The sequence below is a fragment of the Asterias rubens genome, chromosome 9, assembly GCF_902459465.1.
Source record: "Asterias rubens chromosome 9, eAstRub1.3, whole genome shotgun sequence".
NCBI classification, from domain to species: Eukaryota; Metazoa; Echinodermata; class Asteroidea; order Forcipulatida; family Asteriidae; genus Asterias; species Asterias rubens.
This window is the reverse complement of record NC_047070.1, coordinates 8,457,940-8,485,662: the sequence shown is the minus strand read 5'-3', so window position 1 is coordinate 8,485,662 and position 27,723 is coordinate 8,457,940. Positions and strand designations below refer to the sequence as shown.

Here is a 27,723-nt window from a genome sequence, read left to right as displayed (position 1 = left end):
TATTGCCAGATCAGAAGTCACCTGACTTGATCACCACCTGACCTTCTCTTGTGTGTGGTAAAAGAAAACAAACATGGGGAAAACACGTCTGCAAATTTTGTTTTTTGGATTATTGTTTGAGTTTATTTCTAGGCATTCGGCCTTGTCGTATGTTGTTAGTGATGTAGGTGGATTAGGAAGGCGATATGACGGTATTGGTGGTCTCAGCGGTGGTGGTGTAAGTTTTTAAGTTATTAAATCAACTTTAAAATTTTTTATCAATCAAATTCAATCATATCAATAATCAAATATCATTATCAAGTGAAGACTGTCCCGGACGGAAAGTTATCCACTGTCCCTGTGAAGTGGTTAATTTATTTTGTAAATTTAATTGTCAATGTCATGTCTGTCTGTTGATCCTACACGACCATATGACGACACTTCGTACATTTGCAAGGGTAGGAGGCAACCTGTGTTGGTTTTACCTAGTCATACTGCTACAGTACTAGAAGTCTTTTTTAATTTAAGTTTAAAAACTCCAACTTGGTCCAAGGGTCACCAAAGGGTGAAAATCCCATCATGATTCAAACATGTCTGCTACTGCTAGTGCTATGCCTATCCTATAGAACAAAGAAGACATACAGGCACCTTCATCCAGAGTCGTTTAAGACTCCTATTCCTAGAGTCCTACTAATTACTAAGTAATAATAACAATAATAATAGTCGATATATAGCGCTTTATACACCCGAAGGGCGTCTCAATCAAAGCTCTGAAATATACAGTATTTCCTGCAAGGTATGGGCGACTAGGTTTTTTTGAATTATGAGATCTACTCCTTTTAGTTTTACATAGCACCGTGGCAAATGGTTTACTAGGTGCTGTGGCGCAATATGCCGCCAATCCAGCCAGGAACACCGGAGCGAACCCCTTCTCTTTTCGATAAGTGCACCTTGGGTCCTTTTACGTGCCTTACAGTACACAACACACGGGACCAACTTCTTAACGTCCCATCTGAAGGATGAAGCAGTGGTTAAGTGTCTTGCTTTAGGACACAAGTGTCTCGGCTGGGGATTTGAACCCACACTCTGTTGATCAAAAACACCAGAGTTTTAATTCAGTGCTCTTAACCACTCTGCCACGACACTTCCACAAGTACCAGTTTGTTTTTGAACTGTTTGACAGCAAACAACTTCCTTTGCTATGGCTTTAAATTATCAATTGCTAATTGAATTTTCACTAAACTTAGCAAGAATTAATTTCTGTTGTGCAGGCAACTTCAAGATTGTTGGTGAATTATTTGGAGCCGTATCGATCAGAGATTCTGGATTATCTCTTTAAGGTAAAAGTTCAAATGAGTAAAATTTTTGGACCATAACATACACATTTATTGAAACCTTGTTTCATGTTTTCCTGTGTTTCACAGAGTGCAGAGGATACGAAATGATAGAGCTTATAATGTGCAGGACTTTTTCCCAATAAGCTATCACATCAATATATTCTTAGGATGTTTATCAATCAAAGCTGCTCAGCAAAGTGTAGATCTGCCACAATACAAATCACTGTAGCAATGTTAACTAGGCCTAGGCGACTAAGTGTCGCGGTCGCGACTGTAACATTGATATTAGTCTACTTGCGACTGCCGCTTTTCAACTACCAGGTTAAAGGCAGTGGACTCTATTGGTAATTACTCAAAATGATTAGTAGCATAAAACCTTACTTGGTAATGAGAACATTTATGGGGAGCTGTTAGTTTAAAACACTGTGAGAAACGGCTCCCTTTGAAGTAATGTAGTTTTTGAGAAAGAAGTAATTTTCCACAAATTTGATTTCAAGACCTCAAATCAAACATCTGATTTCACACGACTTCGTGTGACACGAGGGTGTTGTTTTCTTCATTATTATCTCGTAACTTCGACGGTCAAGTGAGCTCAAACTTTCACAGGTTCGTTTAACATTTTATGCATATGTTGTGAAACACCAATTGAAAGGACTGGTCTTTGACAATTACCAATAGTGCCCAAAGAAACAACAATTGACTTACAGTTCATAGGGCCCAATTTCATAGAGCTGCTTTTAAAGCAAAAAATTTGCTTAAGCTTAAAAAATTACTTAGTAAAACTGATTTAACACACTTTGAATCCCATTCATAAATACCTTTTGGGTCAAAAACATCAACACTTTTTGGTCATAAAGTAAAATAAATGCAAAAATCATAATTGTTCAATGATTTCTTTCAACACAACACCCCTCCAGCTATGAAATGGTAAGGCCCTCGGGTAAACAACTCCTAAGAAACAGATTGCTGTGCGCGCCGCGCGTATTGCATGATGTGGCACAACTGTTCCAGCCGTTGCTCTCGACCAATAGAAATGAAGAAACTGTCTTATAAGCACAGATGCAAGCTTGCATGTCACGCCCATGTTTCAACACTTTTTACTGATGTTATATCATTCGTTCAAACACCCCCACGTGACCCTCTTGACCGATCAGAATGGATAAACTGTCTTAGGTAGTTATGAATGCTAAATAAAAAATTAGTGAATGATTTGAATTTTCGTTGTCTGTCTGTTTCTCACTTCATAGCCCAACTTTGGCGCATCCCTGACGCTGCTGAAGGTGGAGATTGGTGGTGACTCCCAGTCCACTGACGGAACAGAATCATCTCACATGCACACATCAGATGATGAGAATTATCAAAGAGGCTATGAATGGTGGCTCATGAAAGAGGCCAAGAAGGTACGATTCATTCATGTAGTCATTGTGACGGGAGACTGTCCTTTGTCACAGTTCTCGCCAGTGGTGCGTGTGCTCAGACCTACAGTATACATTCTATACTAATGTGTGCGCACGCTTAATAGAGATGCAAAAAAAATTTACCGCTATGTCTGCTGCCGCAGTGTCTCAAAAGTCTACCATTGTCTCCTTGCACAAGCAATGTGCAGCACCAACCCTGTTCGCCATTTTGGGAGTCAACTACACAAAGGAATTGATTCCCAAAATGTTGGAAATGGTTGACGCACATTTTGTGGAGGTGCATTCCACTTGGTGCTAGGGGTTAATACAAGTTAAGCCTGTGACTGGAACCCGGGTACCCAACGAATAATCTGGGTACCCGGTTTTTAATTTCCGGTCCAATCACTCGCTAAAAAATGTGGCCGCATATTTTTGAAATAAAGTTTTTAAATAAAAACAGCGTTTATACTATGACTATAAGAGGGTGTAGTGCTTTGCTATATTCATTATTGCTTCGATTTCAAGTCTATTTCTACACTGATTCCTTATTACCGTCTACTGCTGTTTCATGTTTCAGCGGAATCCTAACATCAAGCTTTATGGCCTCCCTTGGGCGTTTCCTGGTTGGATTGGGAACGGCACCCAGAGCCCATATGCTAACATTGATGTCACTGTGGACTACATTATCCGGTGGATACAGGGAGCCAAGACCCATCACAATCTCACCATAGATTATATCGGTGTAAGTTTATGGCAGTTTCAATTTTTCGTTTCCCAAAACTATAAATATTACTCTTTTGCATTTTTGTTCAGATCCTAATAGCACTAACAATAGACCTTAAATGCACATGACGCTATTTCAGTAGAGAGACCTTGCCTGGAGATAAAAAGGAGGTTGTTTAAAGACCCATTGCAAAATGTGCAGCGCGTTTGCGCGTGCCTCTGCTGTTCGCCATTTTGGACAAAAGGATGGTACCACGTGGTTACTCATGTACACACCTCTGAACAATGCGCGTCTACCATTTTCTGTCGTTTTTTTTTTCACGTTTCGAAACCCAAAATGGACAGTAGATGCGCTTTGTGCATAGGGTCTATTGGCCAATCCTGTGGACCGCCCAAACAAATCTTTGCATATCTTTGGTTTATGATGTCATTTATATAAGGTCTATTGTACCCTAATCAGCAATGTGAAAAAAAGCTATACCTGATTTTGTGACTATGGCTGCGACTGTTGCTATTATTTTGCTCTGTGATATTTTGTATACATTATCTTGAATAGGCATGTGAGATTTCCTCTCTTAAAGGCAGTGGACACTATTGGTAATTACTAGCGTAAAACCTCACTTGGTATTATAACGAGTAATGGTGAGAAGTTGATTGTATAAAACATTGTGAGAAAAGGCTCCCTCTGAGGTAGCGTAGTTTTTGAGAAATAAGTAATTTTCCACGGATTTGATTTCGAGACCTCAAGTTTAGAATTTGAGGTCTCGAAATCAAGTTTGGTGTGACAAGGGTGTTTTTTCTTTCATTATTATCTCGCAACTCCGACGACTAATTGAGCTCAAATTTTCACAGGTTTGTTATTTTATGCATAATGTTGAGCTACACCATGTGAGAAGACTGGTCTTCAACAAATACCAATAGTGTCAGCTGATTTCCTCTTTTGAGGTTTTAATTTTCCTCCTTTTTTTCTTTACTCTCTGTGTACAAAAGTATAGTTTTTTTAGATCTTTTTTAGATCTTTTCCTCTGTTTTTCTTGCATAGTATTCTCTTTTCCTCTTTTTTAATGGATAGAATACTCACATGCCTGCTAGAGAGAATAGTATGAAATAAATGTTGACTTGAATTTAATTTAATTTAAAGGTCTTCCTGTATAACATGTAGACCAAACCGCTCACATATCACGCCGCCATTGCTGGGATGCTGGCAGCTTTTAAAAGGTTTTGTGCACAAAGACATTGAAACAATGTTGTGTTTTTTAAACTTTTTTTAAAGCATCTTTTTAAGTATCTTCCTCATTGATTTACACAATTTCCCTGACAGGACAGCATAAATGACATAATGCACGTAATGATGTATAGAACACTGATCATAAATATTTGCAACTAAAAGCATAAACCGGAAACAATGGGTGAGTTTAAATGTGACTAACATGAAAGCTGCACGGGGTGTTAAAGTAAGAAATAACAATAATTATAACACACCTCTTGAAACACGGTCACGTTGGATGAACTAATATAGAGCGGGCACTAGTCTTTGAAAATAGTGCCCGGTTACAGCGCCCTCTCTTGACTTGAACCGTAAACAGCAACTACAAAACTTCCTTTCTTTTCCAGATTTCTGTTCTTATTTCACATTTTAAGACCGAGGTGTGTTATAAAAAACACATATTGACTGGCATTATTCGGTAACCTAATGTAGTGTACGTCTATTCCCCCCTCGGGCCTGTGAGTGACCAGAGGGGGACCTATTTCCCTATTTCCCTTCGGCCTTGGGAAATAGGTTGCTCTTCTGGTCACTCAAAGTCCCTTGGGGGGGAATAGACGTACACTAGACGTAGACTAGTTACATGTTAGACGTACATGTACACAAGTTACCTCATGGCCAGTCAATATGTGTATAATAGTAAACAGGAGTAGTGTTTGGGCTATGTCGCAGCTTTATTCACATTTAAGTTTTCTCATTGTTTTCTTGGGGATAGCGAGTTACAGCTAAAATAATGCTTCTTTGTGGTCATTGTGCATACAGTACAGTTGGTTGCCTCCAAGTTGCCTGTAAAATTTGCCCAGTGGGCATGGCTTAGGTCTGAGAACAGCTGGTTTGGTATTCACATTTCAAACAGTATGCTCTGCTCGTCTTCGAAAACGTTGAGACCAAACTGACTCTTCTCGGTGCCAACACTCCTCTCAAAAGAGGTTTTTACACGTGATTGTACCCGCGAGTTTACTGTTTATAGTTACTTCTTATTTTCAACACTATGCAAAGCTTCAAACACCACTTGGGGTTTTAAGTGTTTTACATCAGCGATGCTTTGAGACAGAATTACAGTCTTCTTTTTCTGCTCTGGTGTAACTCATTCGATCAGTATGATCTACAACATTATGTCATCCTGACTCTGACCTGTTGAGGAATTTGCGAGAATCATTGAGGAAGAGATTTAATTTGCATGAAATGTAGTAAAGAAAATAACTTTTCCATGTGTCTTTGTGGACAAGTCATTAATTGCCTGCCACAGTGAGATAGTCGAGTCATGGTTGTGGCATGATGATGCATGTTTCTGCAACTGAATACTGCTCTCGCGAGATCACTGCTCTCGCGCAAAGCTGCTGGTTGCCACTACCTACTCCCCATTTAACTGGGACCGCAGTCGTGAGAGCAGTAGTCTAGCAGGGCCCAGCAGTGCTTGAGAGAGAGTCAGAACGACATTTTAACGACATTTAACGACTTGTCAACAAGTCTATGTCTTTGGGTACAAACCTTGCTCTGCCAGCACCCTAGCTTTGCGCACACAGACTTTCTGCAGTTCAAACCCCATCACCTTCAGAGTCGGAAACAATGGAGGCATCATATTTTTATGTGATTTGCAATATCTGAATGGCCTAGATATGGAATGAAAGGAAGCACAGCATTGCTTACATCATCGCACTTAGGGCTGCATTAGATAAAGCACGCCTTGATAACGTTGATGTAGTAGCCGCAGACGGTAAATTCCGAATCAGTCAAGATATCTTGAAGAATCGAACACTGGCAGCAGCTGTTGAAGTTATTGGGTAGGCTTTTTAGATTTCAATGTTTTAAAGAAACCTGTTGCCTTGGATCAAGCGAATTTGGTCCAAGAAAAGCGTTTAAAAACTTTAGTTATGAGATGCTATAAAGAAAGATGGTTGGAAAGATGTTATAAAAGTAGAATGTAATGATCCACACAAGAATGCCTCAAAAGTGCGTGGTTTTACTTTACAAACTATGTAACATGGTCGGCCATTTTGTGGAGTCATGCACAGTATAAAGGAGACGGCGGAGACCATCGTTTATGAGTTTTCCCATTTATTTCGCACTCAGTGACACAGGTGAAACTATAAATACATGAAATGACAAATAAATTAATAGCTTATTAAAGGCAGTGGACACTATTGGTAATTGTCAAAAAAAAGTCTTCACAGTTGGTGTATCTCAACATATGCATAAGATGACAAACCTGTGAAAATTTGAGCTCAATCGGTCGTCAAAGTTGCAAGATATTAATAAAAGAAAAAAACACCCCCGTTGCACAATTGTCACACGAAGTTGTGTGCTTTCAGATGCTTGATTTCGACACCTCAAATTCTAAATCTTAGGTCTCGAAATCAAATTACTTCTTTCTGGAAAACTACGTCACATTGTTTTATACTATCAACCTCTCCCCGTTACTAGTTATCAAGGAAGTTTTTATGATAATAATTATTTTGAGTAATTACCAATAGTGTCCACTGCCTTTAAATAGCACGAAAATGCACATTATTAAACTCTTGAGAGAAGGGAGACAAAGATCAAAAAAGAAAACAACTTTAAATGTAAAACGAGATCTAACAATAAAACAAGCAATAACTGTGAGGACTGGTATAGAGTGAAACTTTAACATTAAAAACACTTCAAAGACAAATCCAGCAATAAATCACACCAGCGTAATTACTTAGTACACGTCCGTACACATGGGAGTCATTCTGCGGTATACGGGGGCATTCTGTGGTATTGGGAGATGACTACGACAAATTACTGAGCAGAACTAAAATAAAACTCAAACTGATTTCAATGGAAACAAGATGACCCTTTGGTCTTGACTACAAGAATCAGCCAAGCAGCCAAACGCCCACTCTGTTGGTACCCGGGGCATACTGGACATTCCAAAGCATTACAAAGTAAATACCGGATATGCAGTGATTAAAATCAATAAAGAGGAAGGTGCGCAGGACAATACTAGAGGATAAAACAATACAAAAAAACACACTTATCAACAGAGATAACAATATATTTTTGTCCCCAATCTGACCTGCTGTGTTAGTTAAACAATATTTAAGGAAAACTGTGCAACTTTTGAAGGCTTATTTTGTCTGGATCATTATAATTTATTTTTTATAACATCTTTCTAGCCATATGCATTCTATAACAAACGGTTTCAAACACTTTTCGAAGTTCAACTTGCCCAGTCCAAGGCAACGTGTCCGTTTAATCTGCTTTGCCTGAAATCCATTGCCATGCTTTTTTATTCATAAGCTGCCCTCCTGTCTACCCTGCGACTACCCAAAAAATATCAGCGTCTGACTTTTCAGTTTGCTGCGCCTGAGCTAGCCTTGAATCAAGGCGTATGCGACGGCAGGCCCCCAAATTTTCTCGCACGAAAAAAGACCGGCGAGAGCGGCTTAGACTTGGTTCTTTTTTTGTGCGTGATATCTAGGGTTGTGGTTGACTTCTGGGGGTGCGCCATATGCTTCACTAAAGGCCACTGTCAGATGCAATTGTGTCCGCCATGCAATACTGTCCGCTCCGGACACTTTTGCATTATGCATTTGTGTCCCGGGGCAATGCAAAAACCGTCCAGTGGACATGTACATGATTGTACATAATACTTGTGCGCGCGTGAGTGAGCGTGCATGCACTGAACCTACGTAATGCAGCATGAATATTCACAGATTTATGATTGCAGCGAATACCCAACGCCAGAACATTTCCCATGTCATTCATGACGTGTTCCGTCGACCAAGGGCATTTAATTTACTGCAAGGATGGTTTTTGCACGCGGGCGGACACAGCTGCATATGCAGCGTCCGGGCGGACATGATTGCATATAATGGCGGACATTTTTGCATATGCAATAATGTCCTCCAGATAGTATTGCATAGAGGACATAATTGCATGCGAATCCACGCCTGAGCTAGCAAAAGTCCATAGTGACACGTGCAGCATGCCACCCATCACTCTTAGAATTATTGCAATGCCAAGAAAAAAACAAAAAACATGACAACAATTGTTAGTGTCATGTTGTGCACTTCAACCTTGCCTTGACTGAAGCGAGTTGGCAAATGATCGATAATGTTTAACATTGCCGCACTCCGCTGTAAGTTTTGACAAAGACATCATACCGAAGCTTCTACCACAGAAAATTTCGCCAACTTTTAATCAATTTTGTTTAGCTATGGTAGATTTAAATACTAAAAACTATATGAATTGACCTGTTGGGAAACAATGCAATTAATTGTACCTTATCCAGATTTGGAACGAACGGGCATATAGTATCGCATACATCAAGAATCTGAGAGCTACCTTAGACAAGAATGGGCTGGGCGTTGTAACTGTAGTAGCTGCAGATGGTAAATTTGAGATCGCACAAGATATCTTAAAAGACGTTGTCTTGGCAAAAGCTGTACAAATCATTGGGTAGGCGGCCATTTTAATTTTCCCAGTATAGCTTTGAAGCAAATTTTATTTTCCCCTATAGATATGAACTAACGCATGCATGTAGCTGTTTGCAGGATGCATCTAAACATTTCTTGTCTACTTTCTCTATACCTGACTTTCTAATAATGGATCGGACCCCTTGCACCCTGAAAAACAAACCTCCGCACTTTGCACGTAACCATCCTTTTAGGATGATGGGTGTGTATGAGTTCACTGTGCTGTGCAAGGAATCTGCGAACTAATGCATGAATGTAGCTGATTTGAGAGTGCATTGAAACATTTCTTGTCTGCTCTCATTATACCTGTTGATTTATTAATAACAGTGGACCCCCTTGCAGCACTACAAAAGCACGACCCATTGCACAGTCTACCATTTCCACCTTTTAGGATTGGCGTGTGTATAAACAGTGCACTGCCCGTTGTGCAAGGGATCAGATGTACGTGTAGCTGCTGTGATGATGCATATTAACATTTCTTGTCTGCTCTCCCTATACGTACGTGTTGACTTTCTAAAGAAACAATGGACCCCTTGCACCACGAGAAACGCACCTCGTGCATTGCATGTCTACCATTTCCACCTTTTAGGATGGGCGTGTGTATAAAAAGCGCACTGCTCCTTGTGCAAGGGTTCATTGGTTATAAAAGGTAGGGCACCATTTCATAGCTCTTGCTTTATAGAGGCCCTGGACACCTTTGGTAATTGTCAAAGACCATGTGTTCCTGCTCACTTGGTGTACCCCAACATGCATACAATAACAAACCTTGGAACAGTTTGGCTCAATTGGTCATCGAATTTGTGAGTGCGATATTGAAAGAAAAAACACCCTGTTTGCGTTTATTACGTGTGCTTTTAGATGCACATTCAAAGGCTTCACAGCTAAAGTATTTTAATATTGGAGTGAGAAATTACCTTTTCTCAAAAACTGCGCTACCGTCAGAGGGAGCCATATCTCACAATGACTTAATTATCAACAGCTCTCCATTGCTTGTTACCAAGTAAGTTTTTATGGCGACAATGATTTTGAATAGTTACGGATAGTGTCCAGTGCCATTACCTGTAAGCAAAAAGGTTGCAAAATAATCCATGTGGAAGAAATTTCAAGATGTCCCTGATGAAGGGGCCCAGTGTTCATGGTGTCCCTATCTGAACAAAGAAGCAGACTGGTGCTTTGAAAATTTAATTTCATACGCAAACAGTCATGGTTTTTGTATTTTTGCTCCAGATATGGAACGAACGACCCTTTAATTTACCATACATCAAACTCCTACGTAAAACGCTTGATCAGAGGGGTCTGAAAGGTACACTAATTGTTGCTGCCGATAATCTCGAACTCATCAGTATTGCTATACACAATGACCGAGAACTTGCCAAAGATGTTGCTGTTATAGGGTACGCTATAAACATCATTTCACCATAGTACTCAAAACATGGCCAAATGCTTCAAGATGTGAATGCGAAGTCAGTCAGGTTTGATGCAGTTTTTATACTTCCAGAGTTTGATCTAAGTGGTATTCTTCACATCAATAGACCGATCCATTAAGCTCCACCCCATTGCGTATTGACCAATCACAACGCAACAAAGGTCCGACAAATATGGTCCGACATGCGTGCGCGTATGCTTGGCACGCGCGGCAGAGTTGTGCAGAAAGGCATTGGAGAGGCTCACGTGTTCTTGCTCACATGTGCGTTGTGGGCGGAACTTAATGGACCAGTCTATTTCAAAAACATAGACATGTGTACAAGTCGCTAATGGTCTGTCGCGTGATATCGAGTCGTGGCATAATGATTCAAGTCTTTGCGATCGAATAAGGTTCTCGCAAGATTACTTCTCTCGCTCGAAGCTGTCAGCTTCCGCCTACAACTCCCCCATTACTGCAAATAGCAAGGAGCAGACTTCGCGTCGCGGGGCCAACCTTCTAGCGAGAATACCACCAGTGTCGCGGAGAGAGTCGAAATGCTATCACCGCGACAGACATTTAACGACTTACCCATCAGTCTAGTAAAAGCACTGCCGGGCTTCCGCCTACAACTCCCCAATTACTGCAAATCGCAAGGAGCAGAATTTAACGACTTACCCATCAGTCTAGTAAAAACACTTCCAGGCGAGTCAAAACAAACACACTGGACAATACAAATTTGTTTTCTAGTCAAAATGAATGTGTAAAGAATAGCATTTATTACAAAAAATTGTAAATCAGGAAACCACAAGGTCAACATGAGGAACTTATAAATATGGCAAACTATTAAATTAACAAAAACAAAAAAAACATTTCTTGCAACATTGGTGCTGATTTGAGTCTTTCCTTTCGTCTTTCCATAACATGTCTTTACCACTGATCTATATTCGCATTGTATTCCTTGCTTTGCATAACAACATCCTTAACATAACTACCCAGGTCAAAATTCCAGTTGAACCTAGTTAACTGGTGTCAACTGGTTCAACTGGATAGTGACCAAACTCGTCCATTTTCCATATTAACCAACTGGTTTGGACTAGGTTTAACTGAGTTCAACTAGGTTGAAATTATAAACCATTAGGTTTCTGTCCATTTTTCGTATTAAACCAACTGGTATTAACTGTGTCTAACTAGTTTATCAACTGGTTTTCAACTAGTTCCAGTTAAACCCAGTTTAACTAGGTTCAACTGGAATTTTGACCTGGGTATCCTTTGATTTTTGAGGCAACTAAATTGTATTGTATGCCTATTTGTTCTAACAGAAGTGGAGTGTGAAGCTTTTTCGATTTGCAAGTGCAGGTTCCATCTTTATTTAAACCACACTTGGTTTTTCAACGCATAGGTCGTACTTGTTTGGAAAATGTACACAATAGACTGCACATTAGTACACAAATGTATAGAATAGACTGCACTAGCAGAAAGATACTGCTAGTGCCAACATTTGAGCACATTTAACCATATTGCAGAACTAACGACATGACATGAAGTTTATGAAAATTGAATTTATACATATAGCATCAGCTTCTAAATAAAAAGATTCAAAATAATTGTTATTTTACTTAGCCTGTAAGTCTTTCTTGTTTAACCTCTCCAAATCAGAAGAAAGCAAAAAGAAAAAAAGAAACAATCCTAGGTCTTTTGCCATTTTTTTTTTTTTTTTTTTTTGATAGTGAACTTGTCATCATGTTTTCTAATTTGGTTGCAACAATACTTCTGTAAGTTTGCTACTTATCTCTGATTGATGTTCAAAAGCACCAAGTATTCACTTATTGGCAATGTTTGATTCATTATTTTCTAATGCAAGTTAATTTTATAAATGACAAACACAGGGAAAGGAAATCATTTTCACTTTGCTATTATTTTGTGAGTGCAGTGCATGGTTCACTGTGTGTGTTTTTTCATTTACATGTTCCCAAATACCCATTGTGCAAACTGTTGAATGAGATGCATGCTGGTCTAGCTAGCGATCAAACTTGACTGCTAGTTCAACCAGCGTGCACCTCATTCCTCGCCTTTAGTGCATGTACCGAGTATTTGCGATATTGTTATGCTTATGCACATTACATGTATGTGTTTTGCCGATTAATTCCACTTAAAGGCAGCGGACACTATTGGTAATTGTCAAAGGCTAGCCTTCAAAGTTGGTGTGTCTCAACTTATGCATAAAATAACTAACCTGTGAAAATTTGAGCTCAATCGGTCATCGAAGTTGCAAGATAATAATGAAAGAAAAAAACACCCTTGTCACATGAAGTTGTGTGCGTTTAGATGGTTGATTTCGAGACCTACAGTTCTAAATCTGAGGTCTCGAAATCAAATTCGTGGAAAATTACTTCTTTCTCAAAAACTATGTTACTTCAGAGGGAGCCGTTTCGCACAATGTTTTATACTATCAACAGCTCCCCATTACTCGTTACCAAGTAAGGTTTTATGCTAATAATTATTTTGAGTAATTACCAATAGTGTCCACTGCCTTTAAAACCTGCTCTCCTTAATACTTTCCTAATCTGTCTGCATTGCTGCAGTGTGCATTATCCTGGCACCACAGTCACCAACTACACTCTGGAAACTGGAAAGACAATCTGGTCCTCTGAGGACTTCAGCACATTCAACGATGACATCGGAGCAGGTTGCTGGGCAAGAGTGAGTTGATAGCCGACAACGAATTGTGCCTTCATTGTGGTTGCATTACTTTTGCTAATCTTTTCAGGAAATTCGAAACATGGCGCATCGGCCGTCAAAAACAAATCGGATTGTACATCTGAATGACTGGTAATTTAATTATGCGCCAGTCAAAATGTTATTTCAATACAAAAATGTACAGACATTACATATGAAAAGCAATGCCATTTAACGTTTTTGGTTCTTGCCAAAAATTGCACTGAAGAGTATTCAACCATAGTGGCATTTTACCACATTTTAATATGAAGTTAGAGACTTGGAAAATGTGTGTCCCTGTTTCAAAAAGGACTCTACCTATTGATAAATGACTGGATAACAAGACTTTGGAGCCCTTCTTGAAGTGACTATGAAAAGATCCCCCAGAGATTTGTAGGGGGGAAAAAATCTAATTTGTAACACACTCAAACAAGTAGGAACCAGACCACTGAAAAATTGACAGCTTTGAAATCATTTACTATAATTTGCAAGTCAAGAAGGTCTCAAGTTCTGTCTGATTTACCTGATGTTGTTAAAGTATTTGTATTATCACATCAGAGCTGCCAACTCAACGTGATTTTTGAGAAATAAACAAATTTTTCTTTATCTTCAGGTAGGTTTGAGTCCTTGATACTGGTTGGTCGAACAAACCTATATTGCACGGCTTATATCACACACATGGGTCTTGTGTATTCTAACTGCACGTCAAGTTTGCTTGAAGATAAATACCTTATCACACGCTCGTGGAACACGGAAAAAATATAGCGTGTCTGCGCCCCATATCCATCGAGCCTATTGGACGCATTCCAACTTATAACTTATATTAATAAATACCTTGGATAGTTTCAAGTCTCTGATTGGTCAAAACCCGGTCATGTGTTGGGAGTGTTAACGGTGGTATAAAGACCGGCTTTGGAAAATAGCGAATAAGTGGCCACTAAATCAGCATACATTGTGTAAACCTTGCGCGTTGCACTGTATCGCACGCTTATTTACATCCATGTTAGTTTCATTGCCTTCCGGCGAGGTCCGTTAACAGTGCAGCCACCAACCAAGGTCATTATAGAGGGCGCTGACTGAGCTGCTGCCACTTCTATGTGCTCCTCAAGTTTTTTGGATTTTCTACCTTTTTTTTGATCTCGTTTTGCGACCAACACTTGTGCATGTACTTCCTGTGTTACCCTGACACCGGTGATTATGTCTATTTGGAAATCTGACATATGGAACTTGTATTTTTCAACATGATTTTGCCTCCAGCTATTTGGATTCTGACGTATTGGTACATGTATACCCTATCACCCTTGGGTGTCCAGTCTTGCATTCAAATGCAAATGGCAGTATCAATAGATGATGACACTCAGCCCCTTATCATGAATGGGACTTACACGCATCAACACCCAAATTCTATGGAGCCACCACCTACTGGCACCACCTTGCAGTACAACCATGCTGAAATGCTTACCATTAGATACCAAGATACCCGCAAATTGGAGATACCACCGCCAGTGTACAACACCCTCAAAGATCTCGGTATTTTCCGGTACCGGAGTAGGCGAGCTGGACGCCATATAAGACGTAACAAACTGCATCGAAACCAGGTAACTTTCAAACTTTCTCCATTGGAAATATATCATATACCGAGCATTAGTTCTACACCTGATGTACATATTAGTGTACATGTTAGTCAGCCCGGTGCTAACATGAATAACTTGACGCCTATTGCCCGTGAGACCTACACTAAACTTAACGTGCACCTCTGGAATGCTAACTCTGTCAGGAATAAGGCTATCCTCACATGTGACTATATACTTGAACAGGACGTTGACATCATGGTCATTACAGAATCATGGCTCAGAAAGGAGGATTGTGCGATAATTGGCGAGGCCACACCTCCGGGTTACGTCTGCCTTAGCAAGCCACGTAACAGTGACACTTTTGGAGGTGGAATCGCAATCTTCAGCAAGGCATCTCTCAACTTATCCTTCGCTGAGTCCAACATATCATCAGCTCAGTCATTCGAACTTGCCTACATCACCAATCCTACTAAGCAGCTTCGGTTGTTTGCAATCTACAGACCGCCCCCCTCCACAAAGAACGGTCTGAATACACCACAGTTTTTGTCGGAGTTCAACGATTTCCTGGCTGAGATCTCACCCCTCTCCGGCAATCACCTGATACTAGGGGACTTCAATCTTCACCTCGATATCCCAAGTAAACCTGAAGTTGCTCAATTTCTCACACTGCTTGTCGACCATGACCTACAGCAACATGTCTATGGAGCCACCCACAAATATGGTCACACCCTTGACCTTGTGATATCGCGTCAAGCGGATACCCTCGTGCAAAACTGTAACTGTGTCAATAATCTCTACTCGGATCATCATGTTATTGAATGCATCATTGACCATGCCAAACCTACTCGACAGTTGGTACAATCGAAGGTTAGGAACTACTGCACCCTCGACACTGATTCATTCACCAATGATCTTACCCGGTCTTTTCAGCTGTTTCCATACGACAGTTGCCCCAGTGATCAACTTTTATTTTATGACAACGCTGTCCGCGGTGTTCTTGATGCTCACTGCCCCGTCAAGATAAGGACACGCAGGTTTAAACAACAGCAACCTTGGTATACGAATGACATTCACCTCGCAAGACGCAACCGCAGACAACTTGAAAGAAAATGGCGTAAAACCAGACATCCTGATGACCGCCAGGCGTATGTGAGTCAGATCAACTCACTTACAAAGCTCATACGTCATGAAAAGTCGAAGTACTTCAAGGCCCATCTTTCATCTGCCGATACAAAAGCAGTGTTTCAAACTATCAACTCATTGTTAAACAAAGGGGCTCCTCCCCTTCCATCTGGCCAACCCTTGAAAACATTGAGCAACCGGTTTGCAACCTTCTTCAAAGACAAAGTTGCCAAAATAAGATCTAACATCATGTGTTCGCTCACCCACACCCCTGAACCCGTTTCTCTCCAGCATGCTGATTGCCCAGTACAAGTACCTCAACTCTCTGACTTCACCCTTGCTGATGAGGACGAGGTCCTCAGACTCATTAGCAAAGCACCGAGCAAGTCATGCGACCTGGACCCTCTCCCGACATGGATGTTGAAAATGAATATCGGGACTCTCCTCTCTGCTCTGGTTTCAATCGTCAATAGCTCGCTTGCCACAGGTTCCTTCCCATCAAGCCTCAAGGAAGCCATAGTATCTCCCATTTTAAAGAAGCCCGGGCTGGACGTGAACAATCTCAAGAACTATAGACCGGTTTCTAACCTGGCATTTATATCGAAACTGATTGAAAAGGTTGCTTTAACTCGTATCAATGATCATCTTTGTACTAATATGTTGTTTCAGAAGTTTCAGTCTGCTTACAGGTCTGGCCACAGCACTGAGACGGCATTGCTGAGAATCAAGAGTGACATAATGCGTGCTCTTGATGATCGGCAGGCTGTCTTTGTGGTGTTGCTGGATCTGTCGGCGGCGTTCGATACCATTGATTATGTTTCCCTCTTGGATAGATTATATAATGTTTTTGGGTTAACAGGTCATGTTCAACAGTGGTTTCATTCATACCTTGTTGGTCGCACTAATAGAGTTAAGGTTGCTAGTGAGCTATCTGACCCCCAGGTATTGGAGTTTGGTTTACCACAAGGTTCTGTGGTAGGGCCTCAACTGTTTTCCCTATTTACTTATCCCCTGGCCACCATTATTGAACGGTTTGAGCACATTCGCTATCACTTCTATGCTGACGATACCCAGCTGTACATTCAATTTAATCCCAACAACCCTGGTGAAATCAATCAAGCTCTTTCCACATTGTCGGAATGTATAATGGACATAAAACAATGGATGTTAAGCAACATGCTTCAACTCAACGATTCCAAAACTGATTTCTTTGTCTGTGCCAACAGTAGATGTCTCAGTTCGCTATCTGATGTTTCCCTCCAAGTAGACTCGGAAATCATCCAGCCTTCCATGAAGATCAGAAATCTTGGAGTGGAGTTTGACCAGGCCATGCGGATGTCCGACCAAGTCACTTCTATTTGCCGATCCGTTAATTTCAGTCTACGCAACCTTTCTCGGATAAGAATGTACATTGATAAGACTACATGCCATGCTGCTGTTAGAGCCCTTGTAACGTCTCGTCTCGATTATGCTAATTCTCTTCTCTATGGAATATCATCTGTTGACTGTCAACGCCTTCAACGGCTCCAAAATCGTGCAGCTAAATTGATCTACCAGGCCAAGAAATATGACAGAGTCACTCCCATTCTTCACGATCTTCACTGGCTGACAGTCTCCAACCGTATCAACTTCAAAATACTTACCCTGGTCTTCAAATGTCTCAATACCGCCTCTGCGCCTTCATACCTAACGGATCTCATTCAGTTGTACAAACCTAACAGATACCTCCGGTCATCTACTGACACCAGACTACTTGCCATCCCCAAAACACGCACCACTACTGGGGAAAAAAGCTTCCACGCTGCTGCCCCCAAACTCTGGAATGATTTACCTCACAGCATCCGCCAATCTAGCTCACTAGCAGCCTTCTAGAAATCTCTCAAAACCCACTCGTTCAACTGATTTGGTACTTTCCCCTGTTAGTTAGAGCGCTTTATAAATACCTTGTATTATTATATTATATTATTATTATTACCACGCAGTGAAGACCGGGTACTCGCACTGTTAATCCCTGAAGTATTCTGATGAGTAATTTCACATAATTTACCCTGTTATGTTGAACGCAGTTCTAAAACCCTCCCTGATTGCAAGCTGCAAAATGTTCACACAGTGTCACATGCACTCTGCACATTTCTCTGATTGTTTGATCCATTCTTGATTTTCCCCACCAACAGATCTTAAACCAGAACTATGTGAATGGGATGATGACATGTACGATATCGTGGAACCTTGTGGCGTCATATTACGATGCCTTGCCATACAAACGCACCGCCCTAATGACTGCAAACGAACCATGGAGTGGATACTATGATGTCACAGATACAATCTGGGTCACAGGTAAGCCAAAGTTTTTTTGATCATTTCCTAATTTATCCTTTGCCACGCCTTTGTGAGTATTAATGTTTTTCGTTTGTTTAACCTACAATACAATACAATACAAAAAGGCATTTTTGTATACTGCTATTTTATTTAAATCACAGCGGTCAATCTATTGTGCTGTTTGTGGATTAGGTCGTGACGTACCCTATCTTTGGTGGGATTCGAACCTTTCCCGTTCTAGAACTACACATCTATTTATTCTATTGTTATAGAATGAGACTCTTGTATGTATTATACATGATTGAAGAACATAAACAAAACTTAGTATTATGATTTGATTAATTTTCAGCTCATACAACCCAGTTTAGTCAACCTGGATGGATGTATTTAAGACACGGTGCAGGGGTCCAGCATCTTGACAAAGGAGGCAGTTTTGTCTCCTTGACTGATGGGACTAATCTTACCATCATTGTTGAGACCATGGTAAGAATCTCACCCTCAGTTCGAAAACAATCAAGCGTTTCTGTGATTTATAAATAGTTACATGTATGTTCTGTTCATGATGAACTGAAGTTAAAGAGAAGGTTCACTACTGGGCCCAATTTCAAATAAGTATCTAGCAAAATACCGGAATAAGGTTACCAGCCAAACTACCATGTCACATTTTTTACTGGTTATCCTGCTCATTTCTGCTTAGTTGACTCTATGAAGCAGCTCTGATGTTTTTAAGCAAGGGTAGTACTACAACAATTTATTGATGAAGTTGATGATAAAGACAAAGTTAATAATATTCAAGAGACTATTTCAATCGCCCAAATACATATTTTGAAAACAAAATTCCGTCACAGTTTAGAATCCTCCTTGAGACAAAGTTGAACTATGAAAGTGTGCGTTGTCTAATTTTCCCATTTCGCTGACTCTTGTTTTTTCCCGTCTACGTCACAACCAGAAATAATACATGAAAATTCTTTATGTATTGATTAATAATACATCTTTTCCACTGCAGACTCACGATCATTCTGTCTGTATCAGACCGTACTTACCACCGTATGATGTAGCAGCTCAGAATGTGACCTTTAACCTCCAAGGGAGTTTTGTGAGTAAAATTAACAAAACTAACAATGTATAACTTACATGTAAGCCTCAATATCACCATCACCATTAGTCCATGCAGCGATACAAATATAGTGCCATTCCTTACTTAACCAGCATTTTGAATGTGTAAATTTGCTCAACGGTTTTTATGCCTTAATAAACATATATTAATATAATAGTGGCTTATTATATACACTCAGAGCCGTCAAGAAGTGACGCTCATGGCGCTTCAATATTATTACCCCTGGTCACTGGGCCGTAATTCAGTCCTTAAACTGTGTCAGCTCCCTGGGGAGTACTGTATATAGCTTGTGCTGCCAAATACGAGCACTTAAAGGCTAATCAATCACAAGAACCATCTCTGCCTTTGCAGGTACCTATTTACCCCAGGGTGGAGAGAAGCTTATGGTTAAGTGTCTTGCTCAAGGACACAAGTGTAACGACCCGGGATTCGAACCCACACTCTGCTGAAACAGAAACATCAGAGCTTGAGTTCGGTGCTCTTATTCGCTTGGCCACGACAACCCATGACGGGCAATGATGAGGCCATTAGAGCATGTCAAGTCCCACCCGAGTGATATGCTTGTTGATTTTGCTGATCTGTTTCAACGGACTTGGGAACATTTCTAAATAGAATGCGCCAAGGATGACCTCGGAAGCCATATAGTTTTAATCATAGCAATCAAAGCAGTCAATTCTTGTATTTATAACACACCTCTTGCTTGTTGTGTGTTCTGGTTGGCTGAAACACGTTTATGTCTTTGACTGGTTACATCACCCTGGCTTGACGTGAACCGTTAAGAACAACTAAGTAACTGAATCCCGGGGGAAATTAAATTGTCTTTTTTTCACATTAGACGGAGGTGTGTTATAAAACACATATGGACTGTTATAATTCGGTAAATGGTGCACGCCTATCCCCTAGGGCCTGTGAGTGACCAGAAGAGGGACCGATTTCCCTCTTCTGGTCACTCAAAGTCCCTTGGGGGAATAGACATACACTATTTACCTCATTGCCAGTCAATATTTGTATATAAGTGTGCACAGATGTGCCACTATGATAACCATACAGTGAAGTTGAAAGGTTTCAAATGGTTGATCAACATACTGGAAAATGTGATTAGATGAATTAATGTAAATTTAATTGGTTTGCTTTTTGTCCTCCTTTTTGCAGGCTAAGATAAGCACCCTCAATGTTTGGTCTTCCAAGCTTCGATTTGATGGTCAGCAACCGTCATCTATGTTCGTGAAAAAGAAGCCTATTAAGGTAAATGGATTAGTTCGATTAAAAGTGTAATTCAACAAATGCTTTTAACCATAATTTGCCTGGTGTTCAAATTTTGCTGAGCATAATTTGTTTGTGCTTGGCTACTTTTATTGCTTAAGGGGATCTTTCCGGGGGTTTCTGAACTACTAAGCTAGCATTTATATTGATACCTACTCGACTCATTGTTTGGTTTCCAGGTTGTTAAAGGAAGCTTCACCTTCACAATTGGACCTGATGAGATTTACACTTTCACCACATCTGTCATGGGGCGTAAAGGAAGCTACCAGGCACCCCCTCCATCCAAGCCATTCCCGCTGCCTTATTCAGACAACTTTGACAGTAAGTACAGCCAATGATTTCAACAAACTCTTCCTAACTTACGTGTAGGATAACATTTAGGACTAAGGACGTACGTGTCCCAGCCTTGCACTGTAACATGTAAACCTTAAGATTAATGCTAATTTTTATGTCAGTACTAGTTACTCGTCCTATATCGACACGCGTTTCATGAAATCGGCTGCAGGGCTACAAATACCAAATGGACCAATAGGGTCAGGTGCCCCCGAATTCATAGCTCGCGTGCTTACTTCCAAATTCTGCTTTCGTGATCTTCCAAATTCTGCTTTCGTGATCACCATTCTTTGCTTACAGGGTAAGTGCAAAAGTTCTGCACTAGCTGTGTAAGGGAAGAAAGCCCAGTATACAATTGTTGCACGCTGTGACGGGATCTATGGCGTTTTGTACACCCGAGGGGGAGAATGGCACCCAATCGAAGCCGTGGGTGCCATTTGCCACCGAGGGTGTTACAAAACCCATGGACCCCAGTCACAGCGTGCAACAATTGTTTTGCTATACCTTGGTAACATTGTTATTCCTCTTCTTGAAGTTCTGTTGTCATCTTCAATAATGGTTGAATAAGCAGACGAACAGTTCATCTAAGAAAAAATTCTTCACCTGTTCCCTCGAACCCGCGTGTGTTTCGTACAGCGCTGGAACTTGACCAACGGTGGGAACATTAAAGGTGATGTACACCGGTGTACATCACTTTTCATGTTACCCGGCGCGCTGTGCATTATGCGTAGCGCGCATTTTTAGCCATGATACATGGTATTTGTTGCACGGCACGTGATTGGTTCTCGACCAATCAAACTTCGCAATTTGTACAGAGGTATAACAATAACGTTTGATTGTGCACAAGCACAAGCAAAGAGTCACTGCTCGTCTCTAAAATATGCTAGACGTAAGCGTGGTATGCCCTGCATTGGTAGTAGCTGATTCTTTGCTTTCGGTAAGCAGAATCATGAAATTGGGCTAAGTTGCCACATACTTTTAAAGATTTACTTGTATACATATTTTGCAACTTTTCAAATTCAAACCAAACATTATGAAAGAAATGCAAAGCTCTTCCCACACAAGAGGAGACGGAGAGTTTTCAAGAAAACTTATTTATCCGAATTGACTGGGTTATGTTTGCAGATTATCCGCTGTACAGCGAAGCCAGTAATTTTGCTGACCAAGCCGGAGTATGGGAGATTCGCGACAGCAATAATTCCAGTCACAAATACGTGATGGAGCAAGTGGTGACAGACTACCCTGTGTACTGGTGTGAGGCAGCAAGGTCACCCGTCTCTGTCATTGGCAAGCACTCATGGTGAGATGTGTATTTCGTGGTGTCATTGCGTCATTGCAATAAGACCAAGGCCCAGTTTCATGGAGCTGCTTCGTACAAAAAGTAGCTGAGCACAGCAACAAAACTGCTTACCAGAATAAGTTTTCCAGCTTAACTACCATTTCACATGTACAATCTGTGACTGGTATCCTGCTCATTTCTGCTTAGCAGACAATTGTTAAGCATTATTTTCTGCTTAAGCAGCTCTATGAAATTTGGCCCAATTCTCAATCAAGGTGGCAGGGTTTGCTGATAATTGTTCAGCAACTAGCCAGCAAAGAACCAGTTAGCTAATGTCATTTCGCTGGTCCCCTAGCCATTTTCCTAGTTCATATGTTCGTGTTAAGTAGAGATGCTTTTCTTCACTGAAGTAGTCAGTCGGACCAGCTGAAGTGATGTTTGACTGGTCCTCGGGTGTTTGAAGCTTTGCATGGTGTGGATAAATAGGAAGAAACTATAGACGATGTGCAGGCATGATTTGTACACAGCGCAATCAAACAATTGTAAACAAGAGTCACATGGTCTATAAATAAATAGTAAACATGTGGGTACAACAATGTGGGAATGTTGGCTCTGAATCATGAGTATATATGAAGTACAGTTATTTTGCTTTGTTCATCCTTAGTTCAAAGCTGGTATATCAAAGTATTTTCACCATCATGTTTTCAACACGACACTTTAAATTGTTCATCTTCTAAGAGGTATGACATCTGGGGGTGGGGGGGGGGGGGGGGGTGACTGAACTTTCGCCGTCGCAGTACATTTTTATTTTTAAATTTCAATCTTACCGACAAAACTCGCCACATTCAAGCTCCCTCACATCTGTCAGATTTAATACACTTAAATATTGATAATATTTTCAATGAAGATGTAGTGAGTCGTGGACTCTATCATCTTCAGACTTGATCTGACTTTGAATTCCTAGATCTAAAAAAAAAAGGATCAAGACAGTTCCTTAGTAGTTGCTGTGTCTTGCTTGTTGACCATACTCTTTACAGGTCTCACTGAGGCAGCGCTGTTGTCTGTTTTCAAGGGCCTCGTCAAATCAAAGACCTTGCTGTTCCCAGAATCATCTGATTAACTTGTTTCCCCTGCCGTCCTTTTCGGACAAAGCGTCTCTCCGTCTCCAATAGTTACATCAATAGTACACAGCTTTTGTATAGTGCCTCACACAGCATCTAATAATGGCTTTAATAATAATAATAATAATGGCTTCCTCAATTGCGCGCGCATTTGACGCTCAGTCGCTTTAACATGCAGTATGCTACCAATCAAACCAGGAACAGCGTGGCGAACCCCTTCTCTTTTTGATCTTTTTGATGAAGTGCACTAGGTTCTTTTACGTGTGCTACATAACACACTGGACCAGCTTTTTGTCTTGCTCAAGGACACGGGTATCAGGACTGTATAAGGCACTTTGTTCTCTTTAGAGCACGACATAAATGCACTGTATTATTATTTTTACTTTGTCTTCTCTCATTTATTTGTAGGCGAGACATTAATGTTGCTGTAGATGTTATTATCGGAGCCAATGGTGGTGCATTCTTGGCTCACAGAATCAAATCAGGAGGATGCCAAGTCCGTCATTCTCTTGGTTTATTCTTCATGGTTTATTCAAATGCAACTTTTTCCGTCTACAATGGTATAGGTAAGTCCATAACATGTATTGCCCTACCTTCTAAGCATTGAAGATTGCTTATCGGCGTAGTTTTGAATTCGGCGCAAGTACTTGTGGCGAGTCATGGCCAGGCAGGCTAGCTAATAAAACTCAAGTTCTGATGGCTGAGTCATCAGTGTGGGGGTTTAAATACAGGTCAGAGTGGGGGTTTAAATACAGGTCAGAGTGGGGGTTTAAATACAGGTCAAGACACTAGACATAGAGCAAGTTCAAGTGGCCACATTTAGTTGAGTCGCGATTGACCACTTTATACCAGCAGTGATATGCGCAGTGACACACTTACTCAAACGACTCATTTGGAAGCCTATAATTAACCATCGCTACCACTATTTTAGACACCATAATCATACGCCTAAGATAGTGGTTACACAGATGGTAAAGAAATTTGACATTTTTTTTCTCTTTCTATGAGTGACTCAAATATCTTTGGCATTTATTTTATTTTTCAGATCGACAAGTTTGCCTAAGCACTGGTAAAGTCAACGTTAATCCTGGATCTTGGTTTAATATGCAGCTACTTATTAAGGTAGATTCTTCAATATCTAGTCTAACGACGTCACTTTTGTCTAAAACACCTGGCTTTCAGACAAACATGCCATACACGATCACTGAGCCAAACTGCACTGTTAGTGTAGTTATTTGCGGGTAGACACACAATTTGGATGTACCTGCGCGTCAGTGAAATTTGACACTTTTGTCTGAGATCCTGGCATTACTATTTTTAGCATTAGTGCGGAAGGCTATTACAATAAATGAAGACAGAGGAAACTCTTGGGTCAAAGTTTGTGGGTATAAAGTGCAATTCAGCTTGTAGAAAGTATACAATCCCAGGAGTGAACAATTCTTCTAAAATTGAAAATTTATTATGCATCTACTTAAAGGCAGTGGACACTATTGGTAATTACTCAAAATAGTTTTTGCCATAAAACCTTTCTTGATTATGAGCTATAGGGAGAGGTTGATAGTATAAAACATTGTGAGAAACAGCTCCCTCTGAAGTAATGTAGTTTTCGAGAAAGAAGTAATTTTCCACGAATTTGATTTCAAGACCTCAAGTTTAGAATTTGAGGTCTCAAAATCAAGCATCTGTGAAAGCACACAACTTTGTGTGACCTGGGTGTTTTTTTCTTTCATTAATATCTCGCAACTACGACAGCCGATTGAGCTCAAATTTTCACAGGTTTGTTTATTTATGCATATGTTGAGATACACCAAGTGAGAAGACTGGTCTTTGACAATTACCAATAGTGTCCACTGCCTTTAATTGTAGGTTATAAACTCAAGACAACAAACGAAACTTGGATGAAATTGCCTATCAGTTGTAGAAAATGTACAAACTTGAATTGTAGTCCAATTGGTGTTTTTATTTTCATTAGTTTTTGTAAGGGAGGAACAGTTTAAATAATAATATTTACTGCACCAGAACCCACAAAAAGCAAGCCAAGGATGTTCTCAGTCTGCCAAACCACTAGGTTTTCTTTTATTTTAAAACTAAAGCAATCCCTCTTAAAGGCAGTGGACACGATTGGTAATTGTCAAAGACTAGCCTTCACAGTTGGTGTATTTCAACATATGCATAAAATAACAAAACCGTGGAAATTTGAGCTCAATCCGTCATCGAACTTGCGAGATAATATTGAAAGAAAAAAACACCCTTGTCACACTAAGTTGTGTGCGTTTAGATGGTTGATTTCGAGCTCTCAAGTTCTAAACCTGAGGTCTTGAAATCAAACTCGTGGAAAATTACTTCTTTCTCGAAAACTATGGCACTTCAGAGGGTGCCTTTTCTCACTATGTTTTATACCATCAACATCTCCCATTACTCGTCACCAAGAAAGGTTTTATGCTAATAATTATTTTGAGTAATTACCAATAGTGTCCACTGCCTTTAATACAATCAGCTCTCATTGTTAAGAACACTGTTAAAGAGAGGCTCTGCTTATAAAGAGAACACTCTGAAGTCCTGATTCTCAATCTCTGTTTTGTGTTTCTTTGTTTTGCTCTTCCTCTTATAACAACATTCCAGTTATAAACAGACTGGTTATAAAGAGGTTATTTGGGCAGACCCAGCAACCTTGTTATAACCCGAGTTGATTGTAATGAAACACCTGACAACCAGTCAAATTTCATCCCAACTAAGTGTTGAACCAAACGTCACAATAATACAAAAGACGGACCTAGTCCTGCTGAGCTAGCAAGAATTTACCCTTCCCAAACATTCATTGATAAATTAAATAAAGTGTGTTCTTTCTCCTGCTTCTCCATTTTTCTAGGACAATGAAGCCTCGGGATTTGTTGGAGGGAAACTCTTGTTCAGCCTTCAACTTGAGAAAGACGGAATCCCTAATATAGGTTTCGTTGCCATAGGAACTCCTGATTATACGTGGGCACAATTTGACAACTTTAAACTAGAATAAAAAATAAGCTTTGTTACGTAAGTTACTTTTAAAAGCTTTGAATATACCTTTATCATGCTGTCACCATCGTGGTCATGTTCCCTATTTCCATAACTATATTAAATGCTAACATTCTTTGCACAAACATGGCGCCAGACTATTACTACGTCCATTCTCAGTTTGGTAACAATGAGTTGGAATGGAGTAAAATCAAGATGGCCACACCGTGATAAAGGTCTATTAAGTCACGAGGCAAAGCACTTTTGATGCAATGACAATAACAACTCGACTGAAGTTTTTGTTGAAACAAAACAAGGTGTTGGGGTCAATGCTTGAATCGGTGAAAAGAATGTTGTTAATTAGCTCATCAAAATTAAAAGAAATCAAAGTAAAACATTTTATACTTTTATACCTTAAGATTTAATTTCTACCTCCATTGATTTTCTCCCTCCAGTAATTATAAAAAATATTACAACTGCAATATGAGTGTTGCTCAAGATATGAATTTTCAAAATAATATACATTTTTGTCAAACCCACAGATGTCAAACCTCCGGACCAGACCCTTGTCTGATTGATCTTAAAGTTTCTTAGGTTTGTTATGAGTGTATGTTAGGTCACAATAGTACACCCATTGACACACTTGGGGCTTGGGTTCAAATCCCACCCGAGTAATAAACCTGTGATTTTTGTTCACAGAGCTCGGATAGGTACTCGTATACAGTGCTAACACACCTCACTGTATATTGGTTAAAGCCATTATACACTTTTGGTACAGAAAAATAACAAAAGTTTACAGATTTACAAATAATTTACAGGGTTTACAGAGGGTAACGGTGAAAGACTTCTCTTGAAATATTATTCCATGAAATGCTTTACTTTTTGAGAAAACATTCAAACAATATCAATTCTTGATAGCGAGAATTACAGATTTATTTTAAACACATGTCATGACACTGCGAAACGTGCAGAAACAAGAGTGGGTTTTCCTGTTATTTTCTCCTGACTCCGATGACCGATTGAGCCTAAATTTTCACAGGTTTGTTATTTATATATAAGTTGTGATACACAAAGTGTGGGACTTGGACAATAGATAGATAGATAGATAGATAAAAGGTTTATTGACAATAGCCATCACAGCATAAAAACTGAATTGCAACTATGATACAATATTTTAAAAAGATTAAAAGGACATCATTAAGAGAACAACAATTAATATACAAAAAAAATATATATATAAAATTCACAAGCAAAAAAGGGGAATAAAATTAAACAGCAACCACACACCTTTGGCAAGACACACACCACACCAGCACACACAAACAGGAACAAAAACGCACGT

At 40.0% G+C, this 27,723-nt stretch overlaps 1 protein-coding gene across 3 annotated transcripts; it reads left to right on the top strand.

The window, feature by feature from the left end:
* The first annotated feature begins 48 nt into the window (after positions 1-48).
* On the top strand, positions 49-27,107 carry LOC117294593 (galactocerebrosidase-like). 3 transcript variants are annotated; one of them, XM_033777077.1, is made up of 15 exons: positions 49-217; positions 1,251-1,319; positions 2,564-2,716; positions 3,291-3,455; positions 10,370-10,536; positions 13,130-13,247; positions 18,133-18,295; positions 18,627-18,760; positions 19,284-19,373; positions 20,547-20,639; positions 20,837-20,978; positions 22,116-22,290; positions 23,799-23,956; positions 24,436-24,512; positions 26,260-27,107. In XM_033777077.1, the coding sequence occupies exons 1-15, from the start codon at positions 74-76 to the stop codon at positions 26,401-26,403; spliced, it is 1,992 nt and encodes a 663-aa protein (XP_033632968.1). In that variant the 5' UTR covers positions 49-73; the 3' UTR covers positions 26,404-27,107. The 3 variants fall into 3 exon arrangements, with proteins under 3 accessions (XP_033632968.1, XP_033632969.1, XP_033632970.1); XM_033777078.1 differs by lacking the exon at positions 10,370-10,536 and adding an exon at positions 8,959-9,125; XM_033777079.1 differs by lacking the exon at positions 10,370-10,536 and adding an exon at positions 6,318-6,484.
* Positions 27,108-27,723: the final 616 nt, after the last annotated feature.

Excerpts from the sequence above, each read along its gene's own strand:
- LOC117294593 (XM_033777077.1), top strand. The coding sequence starts at position 74 with ATGGGGAAAACACGTCTGCAAATTTTGTTTTTTGGATTATTGTTTGAG. Across the intron at positions 19,374-20,546 it reads TTAACCTCCAAGGGAGTTTT|GCTAAGATAAGCACCCTCAA; the intron begins GTGAGTAAAATT and ends TCCTTTTTGCAG. Across the intron at positions 22,291-23,798 it reads GTCATTGGCAAGCACTCATG|GCGAGACATTAATGTTGCTG; the intron begins GTGAGATGTGTA and ends ATTTATTTGTAG.